The sequence below is a fragment of the Stegodyphus dumicola genome, chromosome 6, assembly GCF_044657685.1.
Source record: "Stegodyphus dumicola isolate Sdum_Otavi_A_Nest chromosome 6, ASM4465768v1".
In the NCBI taxonomy this organism is placed as follows: domain Eukaryota; kingdom Metazoa; phylum Arthropoda; class Arachnida; order Araneae; family Eresidae; genus Stegodyphus; species Stegodyphus dumicola.
Window position 1 is genome coordinate 58163811 of NC_140773.1, and position 20308 is coordinate 58184118.

A 20308-nucleotide genomic window follows, 5' to 3' on the forward strand; every position below is an offset into this window, starting at 1 on the left:
GTATCCAGAACTTTTCCTATAAAATTGCTTTCACCATGTTCGTACATATTGACAATAAAGGTTTGCAACATTACACTTTCATAGGACGAATTAATCCTTTATTTCAATTTATTCTTCCTTAATTTCGTCGTTTTCGTTTTTAAAACACATTATAGTGGCATGTAGTTGTTTACATAATTTACATCTTACTCTAGAAGTACAATTAATGCTAAGGTGTCGTGGATACAGACAGCGATAACATATTCCTTTCATTTTGCATTTCTCTTTTTTTTTTTTTTTCTCAGTGGACCACAAAGATGTTTGTTTACACGTTATAGACTCGTGATCATAAGAGTCGAAGAAAATACATGAAGTTTTCCAGCCCTGCAAACTTGTATTCGTTAATTCCGCAGCTGTGTGTTTCGCAATAGGTCTGGTTTTCACTCAGGTTTTTATGCTTTTGTGGCGCCGCCGAAGCGATCTTTGGCTGAACCGTCGGGAATGTACGTTCCTATGCAATTAACTATTCAGAAAGAAATTCCACTAGGTGATTCAAATCGTAATTTGATTTTCGAACTGTTTTATTATATTCCAAAACCAAATCTGCGCGTAATGTTTTAAGCAAAATAGGTGTTAACAAAGCTATGTTTCTGAGGTCATATTTAATAACTCAAGACATTGAATATGTTTCTGTATATAATTGAATAACTTAAGGAAATTTTGAATGTCATTAGAATCCTTTAAAGGTCTTATTTTCAGTAATTTATCTATATGGGTGTTTATCAATACGTCTTTATTTCCAAATCTTTCTGTGAGAAGTTTCACTGAAGTTTCATAATTTTCTTCGGTTAGATCGAAACCGTCAATGGTGTTATAAGTAGTATCTCCTAAAAAAGATTTCAAATAATTAAATTTACTTATAGCGGCAAGCGTTTTATTTTGGTGTATGGCTGATGAAAAAGTGTTCCAAAATGTCAGCAATTCACAGCTCTCGCCATAAAACTTTGGAATCGCACTCAATTTTTGTTGTTCTGTAATTATTTCTTTCAATTTTTTGTTAGCTTTGTATTTAAATATAGTTATTCTTTCACGATATTCGTCAACACCGTTTAATTCTTGATCTAGATCCTTTATGTCTATTAATTTTTCTATATCGGCATCTGTTCGTTTTAACTCCTTTGTTTCATTTAAGAGTTCTAAGGAACTTTCTAGTTCCTCTGCGTTCAATGTTTTTGATAATTCAGTTCCCATTCGGCCAATTACTTTTGTAAGATGGATACGAAAGCACTAAGCGAGGATTGCTAAGAGCATCAGTAACAAGACTGATAGCTAAAATGGAAAGGGAAATAGAATCGGATAATATTAAATTTGATTTATTAGAAGATGATTTATCCATCTTAAATGAAAATGAAAACGATATTCTAATATTGAACACTGAAATCGAATCTATCATAACAGATCATAAAGAGTACGACACTGAAATACAGGATAGCTTGGAATATAAAAATAAAATTACCTTGTGTAAATTGAAGAGCAATAGAATATTTAGAAATAAAAAATGTGTTAAATTAAATGAGATGCCATCTAATTCTACTATAGATACGGTAGAAAACACAAATACAAATGACGCTAAACTTCCGAAACTAACCATAAATAAATTTAAAGGCGAAATATGTGAATTTCAAAGTTTTTGGGCTTAATACGAATCTGCTATACATAATAACTCTGCTTTAAAGGATGTAGATAAATTTATTACCTCAAATCTTTACTAACGGACACAGCTTTAATGTCAATAAAGGGACCACCGTTAGTTGCCGAAAATTACTCTAAGGCAATAAATATTCTGAAAGAAAAGTTTAGTAGAAAGGAAATTTTAATAAACGCACATATGAATCGTCTGCTGAATTTAAAGCCAGTAAAAAATCGATGATATTAAAACATTACGTAACTTATATGATAGCTTAGAAATTGAAATTAGAAGCCTTGGTTATCTTAACATTACTTCGAATTCTTACAGCTATTTGTTATGCCCGCTGTTACTGAGACTACTTCCTAGCGAATTAGTTTTAGAGTTAAATAGATCGTTAACCCCTTACACAGAAACCACAGTGACTAACATTTTGGAATTTCTGAAGAAGGAAGTTGAAAGCAGAGAGTGCACATTTTTCCAAACATCGCCAACTTATTCTGAGTTTAACATCAGAAACGAACAACATAAACATCAATCGCGAGACCTTTTTAAAAGTGAAAAATATCACATTGCCTTCAAAAACAAACATTTTGTCTCAGCAGTAACGTCGTTGAATACGAATACATTAACAGCTGATTGAATATTTTGTGGGAAGATAGAAAATGAATCTTTGAAACTTTCTACTTCAAATTGCGCAATTCCAATTGAGGAGAAATGAAAGAAATTAAAAATGGCTGACAGATACTGTTTATGTCTTCGTAAGGTTTATATTTCAGCCCGTTGCAGGTAGGAAATACGCTGTGATTTATGTTCATGAAGGCATAATGCTATTTTACATGATAATAAATTTGAAAATAAACGGGAAAATAAAGGTAAGCTTAAAACAGACACAGTGGTGATGTCGATTTCGGAAAGAGATAACAAAACTAGGGTTTATTTATAAACTGCAAATGGAATAGCTTTAAGTCAGAATAGAAGAAAATAATGTAAGACTCATTTTTGATTCTGCCTCTCATAAATCTTTCAACATGACAGAAGTATCAAAACAATTAAAATTAAGTGTTGAAGGAGAAGAAGAACTTCAGATTTACACCTTCGGCTCTACTGAGCCTACAGTTAAAAGGCTAAAAAAGGTTAAGGTTATTCTTAAAGATGTATGTGGACCTGGGAAAATAATAATTGAAGCTCTTGAAACTCCAGAAATTAACCAAGCTGTTATTGGTATGCCAAGAAAGGAAATATTTAATTATTGTAAGGAAAATTCGATAAGACTTGCTGATGCTACAGATATAAGTTTCCATAACTCTCAAATATCAGTATTAATTGGTAATGATTATTACTGGAAACTAGTCACTAAGAAGGTTAAAAGATTATCAAAGAGTCTTGTTGATTCTGAAACCATATTTTGTTACGCTATAAGTGGGACTGAAGCGTTAAGTAATGTTTCTACACTTCATTCCGGAATTACGGTAATGAATGTTGTTGAGAATATTTCACATGCACAGGATTTGAAAACTAGTGCAGCTCTAAAAAAGCGATGGGATTTAGATGCAATTGGAATACTTGACTATAAAACAAATGAAAATGACACTGAAGTTATGCAGAGATTTGAAGAAACAACTGAATATAAAACCAATCGTTATGAAGTTTCATTACCTTGGAAGGGTAATGTCAACAAAATGGGTAGTAATTATAACATCGCCTTAAACAGATGGAGCAGTTTACTTAAAAGGTTTAAGAAAAATCCTGAAATTTATGACAAGTATTCAAGGGTAATTGAAGATTACCTAAATAAAGGAATATCTGAAAAGGCTCCGAAGAATTCTGCAGAAAATATCTATTATTTGCCACACCATTGTGTAATCAGAGAAGATCACGATTCTACGAAATTAAGGGTCGTATTTGATGCTTCCTGGCATACTCATGACAGTCTATCTTTAAATGATTGCTTACATTCAGGACCAAATTTGAACCCTGAATTAGTAAATTTGCTAATTAAATTTCGTTGACACAAAATAGCATTTGCTGCAGATATGGAAGCTGCTTTTCTACAAATTCTGTTGAAGCCTGAGGACAGAAATGCAGTAAGATTTCTTTGGACTGCAAAGGAAAAGGAGCAACCGATGATTTTAAGAATGACACGTGTAATATTCGGAGCAACCTGTAGCTCTTTTTTACTAGCAGCAACTATAAAGCATCACGCAAGAAAGTTGAAAGCACAATATTCGAAGATCTCTCGGCTTCTTGAAGAAAAGTTTTACGTGGATGATTTGATTCATGGTACAGATGATGAAGAAGAAGCTGCAGAAATTTATGAAGATGTGAAAAAAATTATGATGCTTGCTAGTTTCAATATGAGAAAGTGGAGGAGCAATAGTGCCCAATTATATGCGATTTGGAATGCGGCTGAAAATTCGAAGTTTAATGGAGACGGAATGAATAGCACTTCGTTAGGATATATTTGGAATTATGAAGGAGATAAACTGAAATTTCGAATCAAAGATGAATTTCTCAAAGATCATGCTAAAGAAATAACAAAACGGAAGATTCTTCAAATTGCAGGCGAACTATACGATCCTATCGGTTTCATATCTCCCTTTGTTGTTGCAGCTAAAATGATGATGAAAGAATGTTGGTAAAGAGGACACCAATGGGATGCACCACTTGATCAAGAATTGCAGAACCGATTTAAAAGCTGGTATAATGAAATTCCTAAATTAAAAAATATTGAAATTCCAAGACATTATTTCAACAGTCTGTCGAATATTCAATTGCACTGTTTTACAGATAGTAACCCAAATGGATATGGTGCCGTTGCGTATTTGAGATGCAATGAAAATGAGCTAACAAAAACATCATTGGCTATGTCCAAAGCAAGAGTTGCTCCCATAAAAAAGTTACGTTACCTCAACTGGAGCTTTTAGGAGCAGTCATAGAAGCTCGACTCATCACATACATTCGACATTCGTTGAAAAACATAGAAATGAAGATTTATATGTGGACAGATTCAGAAATTGTACTACACTGGGTCAAGGGTGATCCAATGAAATGGAAACAATTTGCACAAAATAGGTATCTAGAAATCCGAGAGAAAACTGATCCAGATTGGTGGAATTATTGTCCCAGCCATGAGAATCATTTGGACTTATTGACGAAAAGGCAGAAGGTAGAAACCCTTTCAAAAAATGAACTGTGGTGGTATGGCCCACCTTGGCTTGTTAAAGATAACAACGTTTGGCGCAGATCTTCGAGAAATTTTAATGAAGATGATAAAATAACAAAAAGGAAGAAGCAAGAAATCTTAAGAGCAAACTGTATTGTTGAAAACAGCCAACCTATCATTCCTATCGAGAACTTCAGTGACATAAAGGAAGTACATAGAATAACATCTTATGTTTTCAGATTTATCAAGAATAGTAAAAACCCAAAATTAAGAAGAATTGGGCCTGTCAAGGCTGAAGAGATGACTGTAGCAGAGAATTTCTGGATCAAGAAAACTCAGGAAGAAAATTTTAGAGAAGAAATAAGGAAATTAAAGATGAAACAAAGCATACATAGTTCGAAAATATTTACATTAAATCTATTTGTAGACTCAAATGGAATACTCAGTGTAGGTGGAAGGCTTCAAAATGCTGGGTTAAGCTATAATCAAACATACCCAGCAATATTACCTGAGAAGTCTCATTTAACAGATCATATCATTAAAGATTGTCACGAAACGCAAGGACAGGCTGGTGTAGCTGAAATTTTAACTCAAATTAGAGAAACATTTTGGATACTTAAGGGTCGACAGCGCGTAAAGAGTAATATTAACAAGTGTGTGATTTGCTGTAGATTTAATGCTAAGCCACTAAGTCAGGATATCGCTCCTTTACCAACCGAAAGAATAACAGATGCAAATCCCTTCAAAGTTGTAGGACTTGATTTTCCTGGTCCTATGAGTACAAAGGATGAAACTGGGAAATCTTATATTGCTCTGTATACATGCGCTGTAACCAGAGCAGTGCATCTGGAACTAGTGTCTAGCCAAAAAGCACACAATTTTCTGTCCTTTAGAACATTTATTTCAAGAAGAGGAGTATGTCGAATAATATATTCAGATAATGCAAAAACCTTCAAAAGAGCAGACAAGGATTTACGAAGACTGGAATACCATCAAGGACACAGAAGTTCAAAATTATTTTGGTAATAAAGGTATTGAGTAGAAATTCAATGTGAAGAAGGCGGCTTGGTGGGGCGATTTCTGGGAAAGGCTTGTTAGATCTATCAAGTCATGTTTGAAGAAAATACTCATGAAGGCTTCACTTAAATTTGAAGAGCTGGAAACAGTTTTAATTGAAATTGAGGCAATATTGAATTCACGTCCGCTGACTTATGTTCATAGTGAAGTAGGAGAACCAGAACCGCTGACACCAGCTCATTTTCTAGTTCGACAAAGAAATGACATCTTTACCTTCTGGGAAAACTCTTGAACGCGATTCAACTGAAGAAAATTTAAGAAGTCGATATAAATACCGGCTAAGGTTATTAGAAGGGTTTTGGAAAAGATGGAAAAGGGAATACTTACTTGAAATTAGAAACGTAAAACAAATTCGGAGAGGTAATGCTGTTGTAAGGATTATGTTAATTTTATTAACAGTTAAATTTTAAGTTCCTTTCCTGTCAAATTCTTAACTTCAACTTACTACTTCCGGGCAGAACGTTGTTTTGGAATCACTCTGAATACTTAATGAGGAGGAGCGGTATTCAAACGCGAAGTCTACTTGCTGAGTTAGAGAGAATCAGAGTTTGTGATTTGTGCGTGTCTGCCTTTGGCTACTCTCTCTCAAAGCTGTTATTATGCTCGGCCATACTCAGGCCCTTGATAAGCTTCGTAGTCAAATAGAGTTAAGGGGCCAACTCGATTAGAATCTTGATAGCTTCGGCTATAACTCTTTAGTTAATCTTAGTTTTAGTTTATTTCTTAGTCTCTTAAGTTCAAGCCCTAGTGTCGGCTTTTATTGTACACTCCAAGACGGAGTTTAGTTAAATCTTATTGGAATAATAATGGGATAGTTCACCCTTCTCATTTGTCGTTTCCTGAACTCAAGCGATTATTCGCTTACTAGTTCTTAAGGTTTTCACTTATAATTGCAAATATTCAGTGATAAACCCCACATTTGGCGCCCGAAAAATTGATAACGGACCATGTCTTTAGAATCCGGGAACTTTACGTTGACCCCTCCGACCTTTCAGATCCCTTAGACGTCCACGAATCCTATGGAAGGGTTTGGATTCATCATGGAAACGACACGGGCCTCTATGAAACCAGCAGCAACATTAGACGGCAAAGGCTTAGTAAATGACCTTCCTGGACCAACTGGACCTACATTTCACTTTGCATCCTGTGAACCAGCTGCTAAAGGTGACCATCGCTACTACAGCCTTAAAAGGTAAAGCCATCAGCTGGTATAAAGGCATAGGAAAATTCTTGTTGGGGGACCCAGGATCGGAATTGTACAACTGGAAAAATTTTAAGTCGGCATTAGTGAAAGCATTTCCAGTTGTTAAGGATCGTGCGAAGCTAGAATCAGAATTGTACAGTAAATATCAAAGCAATTTCGATGAGTTGACGGAATTTATTCTACGAAAAATACAAATTTTTAATTTATTATACGGAAAAAGGCCCGATAACGAACTTATTAAAGTAATTCTACCGCGTTTATTACCGTCAGCTCAAGATTTCCTCGAAGTCCGTAAACCGCAAACGCTAGAAGATCTATTTTAGCTTGCGGTGAAGTTCCAAAGCCGAAGGAATTCGGAGAAAGCACGTGTGAACCAGTTTGGCCGACACTCACGATTTACTCCTCAAAAGAAACCGCAGCTTCAGTACAATGCGTATCGGCAGAAGGGAAAAAGTGAAAAGTTCAATAACAAGAGCGTAGATAAAGCAAAGGGTAGCGGAAAGAAAAATCAGCGTAAAGAGGCGGCGGGTAACCAGAATTTAAACCCAAACTGATGGTGATCGAGAAGGGGCAACGGTCACCTAGTGGGAAGGAAGACCCCCCTCAGAAATTCATTTAAATACAGTGGTACAAAATATAGCTATGCCAGAGATACATATCCTAGTAAATAACGTACCAACCACTGCACTCCTGGACACAGGAGCTCAATGTTCATTCCTCTCAGAAGATTTGTACAGGAAGCATTTTCGTCGTTACAGACTGTTTAAAGCCACGGGACAACAAGTAATTGCCGCCCAAGGCAAACAGTGCGTATGTTTGGGGAAAACCGTACTGTATGTTCAAATTAAAAATGAGGTGTCAAAAGTTAATTTTCTAGTCGTGAAAAATTTACTCACGTCCGTCATATTGAGGCTCGATTTTTTACGTGCATCCGGCGCAAATCTTAATTTCCAGAATTCTACGTTTCAGGTGCACATGGATCCAGTGGAAGAAGATGAAGTTTCCATGGCGGAAATGGGCTTAGACCACCTGAAGCTTGAAGAAAAGTAGAAGATTAAAAATTTGGTAAGAAAATTTAATTCTCTGTTCAGTGATAAAGCTGGCTTCTGCCAAGTAGTTAACCATTCTATTAATACAGACAATGCCCCTCCAGTACGGTCGAAGCCCTATAGATATGACAAGGTAAAAGAACAAATTATCGAAAAACATATTGAAAAGATGTTAGAAAACAAAATTATTGTGTCAAGCACTAGTCCTTAAGCAAGTCCGGTAATCCTTTGTAGAAAGAAGAATGGGCTACCGCCTGAGCACCCGGACGCGTATAGGTTTGCAGTTGATTATAGTAAACTTAACAGTATAACAAAATATCCCACGGATACCTTACCAATAATTGACGAAATAATTAGGAAAATTCGCTCGACTAAATTTATGACAACCCTAGACCTAATGTCAGGTTATTTTCAAATCGCCGTAAGACCGGAAGATGTTGAAAAGATCGCATTTATTACAAAATCAGGCGTTTATGCCCTTTTAAGAATGCCATTTGGTTTAAGCGGAGCACCGGCTACTTTTCAAAACGCAATGGATATAGTCTTAAGGCCAGTTTTAGGTTAAAAGTACAATTATTTTTCTTGACGATATCATAGTTACCAGCGAAACATTAGAGAAACATTTGGAAGAAGTTTTTTCCTTAAAGAGGCCGGTTTAAAAAACTTAAAAAACTTACTTAAAGAGGCCGGTTTAAAAAAAATGCAAGAAAGTGCAAAATTTCTAATAAGGGCATAGAGACTGATGACTCAAAAATAAAAGCAATTAAAAGTTATCCTTCCCCCAAATACGCTAAAAAATTGTCTTCATTTTTGGGCCTATTATAGAATGTTTATAAAGGATTTTGTACGGCAACGAGGATGGAAAAATTTCTCGGATTTCCAGATCGCCGGTTCTATTCCCGCTCATGACTTTTACGAACTCTGTCCTGGATGAATTTATTTTTATCCCTATTCAGGGGCGTAGCTAGAGTTCCTAGCGTCCGGGGACAACTGAAGAATTTGCACACCTTTCTATGTGCCAAGAATGGAAATCATTTCATTTAAAAATTTCGTAGCATCAGTTTGACGCCCCTTTAATGCTGCGCCCGGGGACAGATGTCCCCCCTTGCCCCACCCTAGCTACGCCACTGTCCCTCTTTAATGACTTTGTCATTATTGGTCTTTTCGCCTTCGGGTGCGGCGTTAAAAATTTAGCACCTTCATTTTTTCTACTTTTGTTAATGCTAATTTTTCTTATTTTTATTTACTGGTTTGTACTCTTTGTAGTAGGTACCAGTAGCAAGATTATGATCCATGATCTCGAAAAGCGTTTCAATAGGAACAGCGCATAACGGAATAAAATATAATTTTAGTTATATTTACTCATAATTTAGATTAAAAGAATAGATATCCGACGTCCTTAAATGTTTATTGAATTGATTGATTATATTGATTGTAAACATTTTTTTCTTGCAAAACAATTATCGTACTTTTAACAGTTTAAATTCAAATACAAATAAACTATTAATAAGATCAGTAGGTTATTTAAAATATATTCCACACACTTCCCCTTAGTTTTCATTCATTAAATAAAAAATTATCGAATGAAATAAACGCTCTTTCTCCTCGCTGTACTGAAAGCCTACAAGGTTTACCACGCCTACAAGGTTTACCACGCCTACAAGGCGATAACTCGCCATTCCAAATATGACCGACAAGCAGATGTTTCATCGAATGAGAGCAGACCCTAGAAGAAATGGTCTGTAGGATTTGTGAATATACCCGCCACAGAGCGAGAAACGCTCACTGTCTTATTAGCGGTTCAGAAGTTTCGTGTCTACTTCGGAAGTTCATCGATAATGGTCTACTCAGATCATGCGGCAGTGGGTCGCTTGTATTCAGGAAAAAATTTATCGCCTCGCCTGATACGGTGGACTTTAAAGTTACAAGAATTCAATTTAGTTATAAAACACACGCATGGAAAAGAAAATGTAGTTGCCGATGCACTTTCAAGAATAAAAATTGATAAAGAGGGAAATACAATTAAGTGTGCTATGCTCACCTCAAGAGTTCTTGAGTATCGTGATACAATAGTTGAAGAATTCAGAAAAGACCCATAATTTAAAGATATTTATGCATACCTGGAAAACCCTAAAAGGTTTGAGCATATAGATTTAACGGCTATTCGCAATAGGGCACAAAATTACGAAATAATCGACAAACTGTTATTTTATACAAAGGTAACAAATGATAATCAGGAATACAGACAAGTGATTCCAGCGAGTCTACGTTTAAGTATCTTAGAGGAATTATATGATATAACGTCCGCTGGATATTTCGGAATTCGAAAAACACTAAAGAGGGTACGCGAAGCGGTTTATTTTCCGCAGTTACAAAGAGTTGTTATGGCGTCAGTTAAGTAGTGCCATATGTGCCAGTTAATAAACGATGTTAATTACAGTCCGGCCGAATATTTAAAAAACATAAAGACCACTTTCCCAAATGAAATAGTTGGCATAGATTTGCTTGGATCCTACCCTAGGACAAAAATAAATGAAAATAGATATTTATTAACAATTGTTGACTATTTTTCAAAATGGGTAGAAATAGTCCCTCTTAAACGAGCTTCAGCTAAAATAGTCTCAGATTCGTTTTTAAATAAATATATTTTAAAATACGGGGCCCCACTAAAAGTAATATCAGATAACAGAAAACAGTTTGTTAGCAGTATATTTAAAAATTTGTGCGCAGGACTTCGCATACGCCATCTAAAAATGGTACCATATAGATCGCAATCGAATATAGCGGAATGCGTAAATAAGAATATTGTAAAAATTATCAGAGGATACCGTAAAATGTAAAATTGGAGGAAATTTGGAAAGAAATACCGCAGGAGAGCATCCGGGAGTTTCATCAGTCTATGCCATCAGGTGGGCAACATCTTATTGAGCTCGCTATTTTGTATCTAACTCTGAAATAAATCATTCAATTGTTCTGAAATTTTAATAACTTTCTATTCTATACATAATGTTCCTATCCACCAATTTTTGTCTCCATCGGATAACTCTTCTTGGTGCGTCGATTTTTTTTGTTATAAGTGCATTTCAAGTCATTGCAACTGCTTATATGTATGAGATGTTAAACCTAATCTGGCATGTGGGTGCAGTAAAATCCCTCGAAATCGGGAATACCAAAATAAAGAAGTCTAAATTTAAATCCGAGATTTAAGTCTGTGAAATAAAATATGTATATATATATATATATATATATATGTGCTTTTGGCTTGCTTGTATTCCATATAGTATTTAAAAAACAAAACATTAAATAAACTGACGCATCTCAGCAAAATTGATCACTCTTGTTTTCAAATGGAGGGAGTACTCCCCCCTCCATCTGGCAATGCGAAGATCTATTTAAAGTACGTAGGATATAGGAACTAGATCCTCGGATTCCCATCTGTCAGCGTTCCGACACTAGTCGCAGATCTGGGTCTTTCGGAGTCGTGATTGGATCTGATTCCGACGGTATCTTCATTATTTGCTCTTTAAAATCTGGCTCCTGCGGAGTCTTGATTATTTGTTCTTTTCGCTTCCTCGGAACTGTTCCTTTGAGTTTCATTACAATTATTTGAATACTGTGTCATAGTATAGCTTTATATATTTGGGTATTACCTTTTTATACAATACACTGGTGTGCAAACATTAAGGACGAAGTCGAAAAATTAGCATATGAGCTGAACGAAGAAGCAGAGTGGACAGAAAGACCAATCAGGAGATTAAGTAAGGTGATGTACGGTAGCACATGCGCAGATATGCAGGTAGACGTAATGGGGGAGTATCTGAGTAGTATAAAGCATGTTGTCGGTGTAAGATCAGTATTTCTGGCAAAGAGATTGCACGCCGTATAGCAGTTAAAACCACACCGAGTTGCTGCCTCAGCGAGAAATGGCGAATAATCAATCTGTTAGACGACATCTGGATGCTTTTACCCGAGGTCGAATCATTGGGAAGTTGGAGGAAGGCCGCAGTGTGACAAGTGTGGCTGCAGAGTTCGGAATTGCTCACAGCATCGTTTCACGACTTTGGAGAATATTTCAAACTACAGGAACAGCTATCCGGGGGATTAGTAGTGGTCGTCCACGAGGAACCACAGCCACAGATGACCGGTATATTGCCTTACAGGCCAGAAGAAAAAGGCGGCAAACAGCGGGAGAAATCACTAGACACACGACACAGGCGACTGGAAGACCGATATCGCGTTTTAACGTGGCCAGAAGACTGCACGGTGGTGGTCTGTTTGCACGATGCCCTGTACGGTGTGTACCTCTAACGCCTGCCCATCGGAGAAGGCGTTCTCTGTGGTGCCGGGAACACCGGAATTGGAGAGACAATGAATGGGGACGAGTACTCTTTACAGATGAGAGCAGATTCAGTCTGAGTAGCGATTCTCATCGCATATCGCAGTTTGATGCCTGATTTTATATCCGTCAATATGAAGGGGAAAAAATGAGTCACACAGGCTTTAAACTCTTGATAAACGTGACCGTCGAACCTGTTCGAACTTCGACATCAGCTTCGAGCTTTGGCGCTTTTTGGCAACAGATATTTCACGCATGCGAAGCGGTTTCCCTTTTTGTTCGAAGGGAGCTACTTCTACTGTTGCGAAGCTTTCCTTCTTAACAATACATATTCTTTGACCCTTCTTCGTCCATTTGAGCGCCAACAGCCAAGACTGTAGCATGCGACAACTTAGATATGTCTCATATTTCTATAATTGCTGTCACGTTAGCTAAATTACATTTTTACACCATCAGATATCGACGCCGGAGTAACTGACTTGACGTTTTGTATGTGGGCAAGGCTCCTCACTGCAATTCACGAGATTTGTTCTCAATTAAGAACTATGCTATGGTAGGAAAGTCATGCCATTCCATACGATGTTATGCGGCTTATGTCCAGGGGCCTGATTTAACGTGCTTCGCCCCTGAGCCTTCAGCGAGCGAACTGTTCAGATATGATCGCTTCTTTTCTTTTACCTTATTTGACGTTGAAAGTTTTTACATATTGCTGTAGTTTGTATATTTCTTTTTTATTATTTTATATGCGTAGGATGAATATTGTTATTTAGCCCTAGAGAGTGAGTTTTCATTATTCCGGTTGCTAAGGTAAAGCAATTAGAATGTCCAATGTCCCAGTCGGTTTCATGTTTTAAATTTCCTTTTAATTCAATATGCTTCACATTTTAGGAGACTTTTAATTGTGAGGGGGGAATGGTTGAGACATAACTATCCTCAAATTTACATGAAGATTCGTGTAAAATTAGTCAAAAATCAGCATTAAACTGATACTTGTTTTCAGAAGGCATTATCGATTTAGAGGGTGAAAGCACGAGATTCCTATTCTTCAAGTTGAAAAAAAAAAAAAAAAAAGACCAAAACAGTTTTATCAAAAATACTTTCGCCTTGAACAAGGATGACACACTTCTCTTCTGCTTTCAAAATCAGTCGTTCAACAGAACCGACGTCAGTCTAAGTTTGGATTTTTGCCTGATTTTGTATTTGATATTAATATGTTTCTGTTTTGTATATAAGACTATGAATCTGATTTATTATGTGTGTTTGCCTTTTATTTAAACTAGATCATTAAAGGCTTTTACAAATTTTGAAGTTTTCCCTCCCCCCCCCCCGTTTACGATCGCAAATGTTTTCTGTACAGCATTTCATATTTACATATCCACACTTGATATTTATTATTTGAAATATTATTTATTTATTTTGAATTCTTTTCCACCTTATAGATGAAAGATGATTTAAGATGAACATTCTTCTTGAGAATATATGAGAACGTTGGAGAGTTCATGATATTTTGATTTCTTATCAGGTGAAGTTCTAAATCATCATGAGAATTGTATGATTTCTTAAGCAATATACAATTGTATCTATTAATTTCTTTGGACCGGTAGAGTGTGGTTTTTTTTTTCCAGTTAAACAGGTGGTCGTCGTCTTCGGCTTTCAATTTCTGGGCCTCCTATTGGTACACACCTGAAAGAAACATGTTATTAGTTTTCAAAAAAGAGTCAGTAATGGGACCAAAAATGTTAAACTGATAGAAAAAAACAATAAAACCACCCGATTAACGCACATTTATTTATTTCTACAGCAGAACTCTTAAGGCGTTTTCCAATAGCCAAAGTAGTTAGGAAATTTTAAGAGGAAAAGTTAGTAAAAGGAACAGGAAAGTTAGCAGCTTAAAAACAACTAAGAATAACAAGACAACTTAAAATTTTTGAAATGTCAATGGTGAATTTATTAGTTATTTAATTTATTAATTTTTGTTTTGGAATAACTTACTTTTTTTGTAGACGAATCTATGTATTTATAACCAATTCAACAGTTTTCTAGATAATTGCTCGGAACTTCCAGTAGCATTCAATAGTCAACAATTATATAAAAACTGTAATATACGTAATCGCACATATATTGACGAACTTTATCGGCTTAATAGTATAGCTAGCACAGCTCTGTTGGCTAGAACCAGATGAAATCACCCAACACTTTCGTTTGGAGGTATCTCAGGCAAATTCCCACCAACCCGCATGTTAATAAATAATTTTTTTATAAAGTTTTACTGGTCATTTTTCATGAAAAGTATAATCTAAAAAAAGAATAGAAAAAGGAAGATAAGTAACTGCATTACTTTATTTATAAAACATTGCTAAGTTAAATGTGAGATTATTTTCTTCCCTTTTGTTAGTCTGATACTCTTATAGCAAAAATTATTTCTTGTTTTGTTTAAATTTCTTGTTCTGTTTTCTAAAAATTTATGAGTTAATAAAAAATATGAAACTAAAAATTATCCTTCTTTTTCAGGAGAATCCAACATTTTCTGACAACGATCTCTTCTCAGTATAATTCTAGCTTTCAAGCAGAATATGACAGGAGAGCAAATTTTCACCGAATCCTAAAGTTAGCTGAAAAAAGAGTAGCAAGTGACAACTCTAATCCCCCTTCTTTGATTACATAGTTTCAGGAAGTCTGCAGGTGTTCTTTTCCGCGGGAAGACACTAGCGTTGAGACGAAAATTTTACCCACTATCATAAATTCATTATACTTTCTGGAGAATAAGCCTTTGAGATGTAGATGGGGGCTTTTCTTTCCTTAAAAGTTTCGACCTTCATCCAAGGGTTTATTTCTCAAGGAAAGAGAAGCATGCATTCAGAAGTTAGAATCGATTTTTAATATAATTTTATTATTAAAAATAAAATTTTCGAGATCAGATTTTTACAGAAATTGCTGTTCAGTTACATTAAAAGAGTGCAAGAGCCTTAATATTTAAGGCTCTGGTGGACTCCGGCTCAATTTAAACTCTGCGTCTCGACAGAGATTCTGTTTATGTGCCCTTCTTAAAACTACTGTTTAAGGTTACCTATTTACAGGCAACAATGCGAGAGGCAAACTGTGCTTCATCATCGCTTAATTGACTCATCACTAGAAACTATTCTAAACTTTGCATACAACAGAAAATTTTCAAACATTCTTTTCTTATTAATAGATTAAAAAATATAATATTATCTACTATTACACTAAGAATTTTACATACCGACATAATCCATTATGAAAGAATGCTCCAGTAGAGCATATTTGAGGAATATCGAAAGGACAAATACATGCACAGTTGGTTGAATCCCAGAACTTTCCAATCTTATGGCAGCTTTCAGCATTTTCAGAGTTTTTGCATTCGCATCTGCATTTTGAAGGATTAAACACCTAAGAATAAAAATAAAAAAAATATTTATCTACCTCTGGAATAACAAATGCAGGAATTATATGTATTTTATGTATAAATTTACACATCGGGGCTGGATTAATTCATTATAGCCAAGCTTGCAAGAATTATCTCTTTAAAGGAGAAATCCATTCGTGTTAGATACTAAAATACAATTTGGTTGGTATTTATTTTAGAATATGAGCAAGCTTTAAAAAAAAACTACAGCTAGCCTATTCAGATTCCGCGAATTCACTATTCAGATGAGGCGAACTACTAGTGTTTAGTGGCTTTAACTACTGGATCTTTTTAGTGCTTGGTGAGTCAAGAAATGCTTTCATTTGTAAATTCAGTCCACTGAAAATTTCCCTGAGTCTTGAGAATTGTGAGGATAGTGTTTTAACCAGGATATTCTTGTAATAATAATTCCAAAGTTTTCGACAGGGATGACGAAGTAGGATTTATTTTACCTATATGATCATAGTTAATATTAATATTCCTTTTCTGTATTTTTGCTAGTTGTATTAATTTTATGGAAATTTTGCGTAAACTTGTAGAAAAATAAATATATATTATTTTAGGAATGCAAAATTGAAAAGTAAAGAGAAGGAATTCGTAAAAGACTACTTAAAGATTCTACGTAGCATATCAGAGTTGAAAATAACTTCTTTTTTTTTTTTTTTAAGTTTTATTTTTAATAGTTGAGGATTTGATTAACCAGACAACGAAATTTCAGATATGTGCTATATTGCTATATTAGAAATACTATGAGGTTTTACTTGATCTGGAACTAATAACCGCATCAGACATGAAGCGAATTACTACAAGTCATGAAAAGATTTTAATAAACATTTTTATTAAGCAGAATTTTGAACATAAATGCCCTTTCTTGTATTAACAATGTCAGTCACACCTCGTACTGGAGGCAACTAAACAGAAACAGTCAGATTTACGTTAAGACATGAAATAGTAGTAAAAGACTACACAATTTAAATATAGTCTAAGTTGGATGAGTATTTCTAACCGGAGGGTCAAAATCAACTTGTCAGCAGCGGAATAAGGCAAAGCCGAATAATTCAAACTATCAAAACTGGCAGGAACTGAAAGTAGCCTGCAAGCGCAAGTCAGAAACACACTCTGTCCCACAATCCAAAAAACCTCAGTTTAAATATTATTTAATTTATTTACATTCTAGTGAGGAAATGGAACGGAGAAGTTATAATGATGGCTGAAATTATAAATAACTGGTTAATTTAAATAATAACCTTACTATGCAACAACAACAAACAAAAAAGGAAAGAAAGCGGGAAAGTATTTATTCAAAACGTAACTCGTTACAAAGATAACTATATTATAATTGAAGATAACAAAATAATATGTATTTCGAGTAGCCATTACGATGGTAATGACCATTGGTAGATGGTTTACTTGGAAAGGAAGAGAAGTAAGATGTGGATTTAGGTCATATCAATCCATGCATAATGTATTGGTTTGTTGATTTAACCATGACATATTACACTGTGGCTTTCTATCAAAACAGAAATCTTCATGAAAGATCTTTTGAAGAGAAGCTATTGGGTTTTCATATTACACTCGATATAAAAACCAAAAGAAAATCCCACATAGGCAGACATTCGATAAAAATAAATTACAGAATGAAATACCAGCATTCAGTGGCTTTAGTTATTGGCTACTGGTAGACCGATTTCTGGTCGATATGAGGCTAAAACTCATCTGCAGTAATAAAGTATGCTGCCAGGTGTATATAAGACTTCAAAATATACTTATTCAACTGTCTTCAAATTCGGTAAACGCAGAGACACAACTCCAGTGGAACATGGCGGCTATCAAGCCATTGTTGAACGTTGTCACATATGATTGGGTATTGGCCTCTTAGCAAATCACATTCAAAATTTGGAAAACCATGGTGTAAGAATACGCTCTTCTAAATTTCAAGCTATTATTTGATGTTATATATTTTATTCTAATACAGAATTTCATTCGAGGTTTACAGTTTTCGATGTTTTAGTTAACTGAATTTCTGTATTCGTCATACTTAATAAGTATTATGGAATAGTATTATGCCCTAACTTTGTATTACCTTCTTTGCTGACAGTATGAATATAGTAAGACCTGTGAGCAAATTAATAAATAATGAGATGCAAAACTCTTAAAATTAATACATGATAGCTTCAGATGGATAGCAAAATAATTCTTAGAATTCTTCGCCCGATTATCGCGCTGGCGAAGATAACATGTGTAATTTAAAAAATCTGATGTGGACACCACATGACTTCCTTGTATGGCTTATTAAGTTATACATAATTTTTGTTGCCTTTTATTTTAACTTATTTCTTCGAATTTTATTAGAGATATATTTTTCAGTCAATTAATTCAGTTCAAAGCAGAAATACATAAAAACTCAAAACATCTTTATTAAAAATTGTAAAAAACAAGAAAACATAAAACACCAAATACAGTTTAAACAGTTAAAAAAAATTTTTTACAATTAAAATCAGAGTTCTGCACAAAAAGAAGCAATTCGGCCAGCGGGCAATAAGGCAGATTTGGCGGTGTACAAAACTGTGTTTACTCTAGTTCCCACTCGGGAAAAGAGACACTGAAGGTACAGAAACTGACTTCAGTCACTATTCTGCTGAGTTTCAAATGTAAAAAAATTGAGGTTGGTTAGGCTTAACTTTTCACTTAAACTTTTAAACTGTTTTTAATTCTACAATTCTTACATACAGATTAATAAAAAGCATAAAAACCTTAACCGGAACATAAAAGCACATAATTCAACCACTTTTAATGCAAAAAATGCGCAATTTACCAACATATAAGAATAAAAAAAAATTAGCTCACCGAGCCAGGTAACAGAGTGAGAATATATATATATATATTTACATTTATATGCGATTGGTGCAGCCGATTCTAACGAAAAAGGGGAGGTGCTCAACTACATATTATAGCAGTCTCATATACGAAATTTCAATGTTCTACGGCTACTCGTTCTTGAATTATGAAAGATACATACTACATATGTCGTATTATTATACACAATATAATAATACGACAATAACAACACCTCAAAGTTATACATGCTTTCTATGAGCACGCTGATGTTGGTTTGATTCCAGTTTACTATTTGTAATCAGCAAACTGATTACATGTTTACCAATCTCACTGTTAGAAATAATGTGAAAATGTGTAAAATTCTCTCCCTTAAACACATGTTTATTATATTGTGAAGTATTATAAGACATGTTCTCAAAAGATAGCTCCAGACTTTATTACTGTAATATTAATTTTATTCGCAAGAGGTATTCACAAGACCTTCAGTGACAAGTTTCGTTCACGGTATCTCTACGATGTTACAAGGAGACATTGTATAAAAGGCTGAGTAATCATTTATTGGTGATATGAACAACGGTTTCTTTGATATTTCAAATAATTCAGATAACTTGAGTGTCCAGTATGAAGTACTTTATTATCACACAACAGCTTTGATATGAAAATTCTTACGAATGATTGGTTTGGAAAATATTTTGAATCTTTAATTATTTCCACTAAAATTAAATTAGATGTCTAAAGTTATGTTATTTCCTTTTCGCTTTTCATTTCGTTTAATTAAATTTCCAAATAAATATGTATTACTGCTTTAGCTTTAACTTATAGGAAGATGAGTTCTTGTTACAAGATTAATATCATTTTCTCCCTCCCTACTATATTGAAAAATAACTGAAATAAATATCGTATAGTTATGAGGTTATTTTAATTAACATTCTTTTTTGTTGTTGCTGTTAAAACTGTTCTACACCCCCTTTTTTTCTGCCAACTCAAGTCAGATTGAAACTAACTTAGTTTAGTAAATAGCAAGCGAGAGTGTAAGTTGAAAGAAAAAATTTTGATAACAGTACCAGCTACGCTATCCTCTTGTGTTTTTACTCTGCTGTTTTCGATGTGCGTCTTTTTGGTTTTTTGCTCGAGTTTGTGCTTAGAGATCGTGCTTATGTTCCTGGGAGCCAGTATGCTAGGTGCTTGAGTTACTATTTGCTTTTACACATTTAAATTGTAGCATTCCCAGATCCGCATGGACAATGATTACCTTGCTATGTTTTATGTTTAATGTACGAACTGTTGTATAAATAAAAGTTCAGAGTGATTTTAGCGTTTTATTAAATTAATACTTTAGATTTTAAGTTTAAACTAGGGTTAATAAATCAACAACCTAGGAAGGTTAAAACGGATTAGTAGTTTCAAAATTTTACTTAGTGCACTAAGTAAAATTTCCATTATTAGAAGTTCAGTATTTTGAAATTTAGCGAAAGTATGAAAAAATGAATGTTTCACCACATAAAATGAATTAAATGTTATAACTTCAAAAATAGGCTTTTGCTGTCC

At 34.6% G+C, this 20308-nt stretch overlaps 1 protein-coding gene across 3 annotated transcripts in view; it reads right to left on the reverse strand.

The window, feature by feature from the left end:
* Positions 1–13885: 13885 nt before the first annotated feature.
* LOC118195268 (uncharacterized) overlaps positions 13886–20308 on the reverse strand; it is an 83984-nt gene continuing 77561 nt past the window's right edge. For all 3 annotated transcript variants that reach the window (XM_035366554.2, XM_035366544.2, XM_035366538.2), the window contains 2 exons: positions 15740–15906; positions 13886–14181 (listed from right to left, as the gene is read on the reverse strand). In XM_035366554.2, the coding sequence (XP_035222445.1) occupies positions 14124–14181; positions 15740–15906 (225 nt within the window). In that variant the 3' untranslated portion in view covers positions 13886–14123. The remainder of the gene's footprint in view (positions 14182–15739; positions 15907–20308) is intronic.